Raw genomic sequence first — 5,287 nt, forward strand, 5'->3', positions numbered from 1 at the left:
CGCATTATATGACCCCTTTAAGATATTGAGAGACTACATGTAATAATTATGGTAATAATGGTAATCTAAGTCTGTAGGCAAGTCAACTAACCAAAAGTATATAAATGGAAAAACATTAGTATTTTGCTCTAATTATGTTTTCCCGCTTTTGATGGTATTGATATGTTATTTAGCTTAAATTGTACTATTTGAATGAGTTACATTTTTAAAGTTTCCTAATCCTTGTATAAGTATTACACATTCAGATTTCATGACCTTTCAAGCCCCTAAGCAAATGATATAGCACAAATTCATAAAAATGCAAAAACACTTAATATTTTTTAAATTCCCTTTTCCATTGCATTATTTGTGTTTATTATTCAGATTAAAATGGATTGGCTTTTGATATGTATTTTTGGTCATTTATAGCCTTTAATAGACCTTGAGCTGGGCCACAAGGCTACAATTGATTTTACAATACACATTTTACTCTAATTTTTTTTTGTTTAAATGGCCCTCATTGAGGCATATTTCTTTCTCGCTGCCTGTTTAAGTCACTGGAAAAAACTTAAATAGTGATTGACTGTGTAAAAGATTTTGCATATCTCATACCTCACATGAGCTCAAAATATTTTATTACATGTTATAGAAATGATGAGATCATATTATTATTAGATATTTTCCAACTCTGACAAGGAGCTGTAAAAAAAGAAACTGCACAACTTAAATGGACAATGTTTATTGATTTATTATTTAATATAAACATATGTACATGAACATCATGAGACTTCAGATGGGCCATTTCCACTGGTTCGCCGGTGCTTCCTCTACGAGAGGCTCCCACGGTTTCCATTCCGTCATCTTCCTGGACAAAGCCAGCTCAGCCTCGGCCTGCAGACACACGGAGGTACGGCACACTGTATTCACTTTCTATAAACTTACTGTAAATGAGGATTTGAGATCTTTCATTATCACATCTTCTCACCTGTGAAATAACCTCCTCAATCTGTCCACAGTTGATTTTCTTTTCGAGCTTTTCTACATCTTGCTCCTTTATAGCAAAAACGCGACATGCATACAAATCAATACAATTTCTTTTATCAGTTCAAGATAATACTTAAATCTAAATCTCAGTCTTTTAGCATAGTAAAGCATATTTTCAGTATCGTACAGATTTGACGTGGTTGAACCTCTCGGTGATCAGTTGCTCAGTGTATTTCCTGTAGGCAGCATCCTGAGGCATAATTTGTAGAGAGCCCAGGATCTTTGTGTACAAAATCCGAAGACGCTTCAGGAGAGAAAGCAACAATTCAATAGCTGGCAATCACATGTGCACAATTCCTCTAACTTCCTCTAAATTTCGCAAGAGAAAAACAAAACATAATATATGCGGATTAAAATTAGAATTAATCGAAATGAAATTAAAACACTCACCTCATGTGGATTGTGGGAGACAGCAAGGCCAACCAAGCCTGTGGTCTAAAAATAAAACGACCAACAGATGCATATTTCCATGTATGAACGTTATTCTTTAATGAAATCAAGACAACCTATGCAATAAGGTCATTCGACATTTAACAATTAATACACGTGCATATTCATTTAAGCAATTATGAAATGGCAATGCCACAATTATGCTATAAAGACATTAACGCATGCAAGCAGTGTCGTATAAATCTAACACTGAAGTGTCAAACGCAGAACTTGATTTCCCATGCATGACATTTACAGCTCCAGAAAGACATTAAACCATCAAACTAATCACTTGCATCATTATAAACCCTATTTTCTGATTCAGGTTTCACTACACTTGCCATCACGATCGACCAAAACAACGCACGACTCACGCATTTATATACACACAACCGCTGAGGACAGCCGTTCAAACAAGGCGGAGATATTCAAACGCCCCATTGTTTAGATACAAGCTTCATTTACGGACGAATATCAACAGTTTTTATGAATATATTTTCATGACCTCCGCACGTACCTTCTTGATCACACCAGCCATTTCTGCCGATGCGGGGCAACGACGCAACTTCCGTCGCTTGCGTGTGACGTCCGTGGCTCGCTCTTATCTTCATGTAGTTTATTAAATATTATTTGGCTAATTTGTTCTTTCTTTTAGCCAAATGCTCTATATCAGCTTAGTTTTATATATTAAATGATTGTTTTAATTATTGTTTCGTATATTCTTAATAACGCATTATTTTATTGAGTACTTCAAATAGGTTATCCATTTAAATTTTAATTAACTTTTTTAGCCCTCTTGAAATTAAATTCGTCTTGTTAAATAATAATAATAATAATAATAATAATAATAATAATAATAATAGTGTAAGTTTTAAAAAAATGTATTTTTTTTCCAAAACGAATCAGAATACTGTACTAATTGAATATCACAACAACACTATTGTACTTTGTTTCGTAAAAGTACGTTTAATTGTGTTAAGTTTCTCTAACTTTATCACATTACTTTATTCACTGCCATTATATAGACGTCTCTTAAAATTTCTCCTTTTGTGGTCTGAAAAAGAAAGAAGGGCATACGGCATTAGAACGACATAAAGGTGAGGAAATGACTTAAAATTTAATTTTGGCCTAAATGTAAGAGCAGGTGATGACCTGCTCCCTCTTGTGGTTAACAAGTGTATCAGCAGCATCAATACAATATATATATATACATTTATATGAATATATTAATTTATATATTTAAAAAAATCAATTGTCTGTTTACAGTTCTCATAAAATATATTTGAGATTTTTCGGAGCTGCTGTAATCTGTAATTTATAAAATAATTATAAATCTCAGAGGTTTTTGGTCACATAAACTAGAATAAGAGGAAAGTTACTGTGTGAATTGCAATGTTGCTAATTATTTTTACAGGTAGCTATAATTTCTACATAGAGGAAAATCTTGTTTTAAATTATTTTGCATGGATTTTAAATTATTTTATAAATGACTGATTACAGCAGCACAAAAAAACAACCCCCCCCCCCACAAAAAAAAAAAAAAAAAAAAAAAACGAACAAAAACTGAGAAAAATTATATCCTAAAATAGATAAATTAATATAATTTGAATCCTTTAAAGGTGCTGTATGTACGTTGTTGACTCTAATAAAGCATACAAATACCATAATATGTTTTCAGATATTTAAGAAACATGCTAAGTTAACACACTTGTTTATCTGAAAAACAATGCTACAGTCAGTTATTCTCCTTTGAGAATAACTGACTCCGGGCCGGAATGTCGGTCTCTGTTTTGGTTTGTGAAACCCGCCCACTGCCAGTTTACCCAATTGTATTTCGGGACCCCGGGTTGCCAGTTGGCGGAAAACACAGCTCATTTCATTTCATTCATCGTCAAGTGCGCTCATTCCTGTTGGTGTCGTCAATCTGGCAACCTGCGTGAGCGTCAAGTCTGAGGAGGAGGGGCCTGGTGAAAAAAACCCTCTCCATTATTTTAAATGTGGACTGCAATACCTAGTTCAACCACTCGGTGTCAATCCTACATACAGCACCTTTAAAGCAGCACTATGTAACTTTTTCTGTGTTCAAAATTTGCAAAATGTATATAATGAGCGAGTACATCATGAATTCATATTTCAAACCGCGTTTTTGTCTTATTCCGAATCACCACGGTACACTTATAATAAGTACTTATATTTGGACTATTGTAGCCTGGGCGGGTCGTCACCGCTGCGGAGGAACACATACCTGCGTGAATCGCCATAGACATAAACTTAGAGAAGTAGCTCCGGCTGGAATGTTCTTCCGCGGGATGCGTGCAGTTCTGTTTATTAACCGCTAGAGCGCCAAAAGTTACATAGTGCTGCTTTAAATATGCAGTTGTGTATTATTACAATTTTTGCACTGTCAATTCACCACTGGAGGGCGTTTGGTTGTATTTCGGTGACTCGAAACTTTGAATCAAATGAACCAGTTGCTTAGTAAAATGAATCAGCTTCGAAGCGCTCGAAACGCCACAGCTGGTCAAGAGGTGTGTGTGGCTTTTGAGTTTTCATGTAGGCTACATTTGTCACCAGCTGACCTCTTGGAGTGTTCACCCAAAAATGTAATTTGTCATAATTTTCAATCAGTAGGTGGCGCTATAACACGACTCGTCTGGTAGAACCTGTGCGGTTCATCATCCGCTCCTCTAGGGGCGTCAGAAAGCTTCACGTTTAGCGTGACACCTTTTAATTTGGTCAACAACATGACACCTGATGTCAACATGACTGTCGCTACACCACGTTCTGATGGTTTTACAGTCATACAAATCCATGACAGCTCAGTGACAGACTCGTTATGCCACTTTACACACAGCACATATTCAGCTGACACACTTTGTGATACACTGCAGGAATCGACAATGTGACGCGACTCACTGTAAGTAACTTCACGCATCAAGTGCGTTTCTCTTTATCAGCAGTCCTCGTTAAGTCGTTATGTAGCAGTAATGTATTATTGTCAAAGCAGGGCTTTAATGTGTTTTCTGGAGTGTTTGGGTAATACTGCTCTTAATTGGCAGACACCGTCATTCTCTGTTTAAAAGTGTAACTTTAATCGTATAAGTAGGCTAATAGTTATTCAGTCTTAACTTGTATGTAGGTCTATTAAAGACTTGTTTACACGTTGCTCTCTTGCTGAACGCCCTTGTCAGGCCTTTAGAAGAGCAAATGATTCAGTAGGTGAATCTAAGAGGCTGTTCCTATAAAACTCCTGTGTTTTTTTCTGCTGATAGTTAAGTATCACTGTAGGTAATAGTCTAATGGATTTGGGTTTGTTAATAGTTAGATGGTGTTATGGGACGCTGATGTTCATGCTGCTTCACTATGAGTCCAATGTTCTTGTCAATATGACCAGTGGGGTCTTAGTGCAGTTAAACACATGTTCTCTAATACTGTTACAAACCAGTAAGATATAAGACATACCTTTACTAAAAACAGGTCATTACCCTCCTCCGATAACAGTGTTTTTAATTCTGTTTATGCAATTTTCTGCATCTGAGTTCTACATAAGTTATTTGAATTCTATTAACAAACAATAAATAAAAAATCAAGTGTTTAGGCTTAAAATGTGTACATCAAGATTCTTAGTTATTATATATATAATAAATTGTATTCATCAATAAGCTTGTCTAAATGAATTGAATTCATAAAAACAAATTCAAGTGATTTAGACATGCTTATTGATGAATACAATTTAAAGAAAAATGAAAATTGAAATAAAAAACAAATTAAAACAAAATGAAAGAACAATAGAAATGTAATTCTTATTAAACTTCTTGTTCAATTACTAAGACAT

General features: G+C 35.0%; 1 protein-coding gene across 1 annotated transcript; it reads right to left on the minus strand.

Annotated features, from left to right (window-relative positions):
• Window positions 1-711: 711 nt before the first annotated feature.
• ndufa5 (NADH:ubiquinone oxidoreductase subunit A5) lies at window positions 712-2,045 on the minus strand. Its single transcript, XM_016447425.1, has 5 exons — window positions 1,970-2,045; window positions 1,414-1,458; window positions 1,151-1,267; window positions 965-1,030; window positions 712-870 (listed from the first exon to the last, which is right to left on the minus strand). The coding sequence occupies exons 1-5, from the start codon at window positions 1,988-1,990 to the stop codon at window positions 769-771; spliced, it is 351 nt and encodes a 116-aa protein (XP_016302911.1). The 5' UTR covers window positions 1,991-2,045; the 3' UTR covers window positions 712-768.
• Window positions 2,046-5,287: the final 3,242 nt, after the last annotated feature.

The sequence above is a fragment of the Sinocyclocheilus anshuiensis genome, unplaced genomic scaffold (assembly GCF_001515605.1).
Source record: "Sinocyclocheilus anshuiensis isolate Anshui unplaced genomic scaffold, SAMN03320099.WGS_v1.1 scaffold283, whole genome shotgun sequence".
Classification (NCBI taxonomy): domain Eukaryota; kingdom Metazoa; phylum Chordata; class Actinopteri; order Cypriniformes; family Cyprinidae; genus Sinocyclocheilus; species Sinocyclocheilus anshuiensis.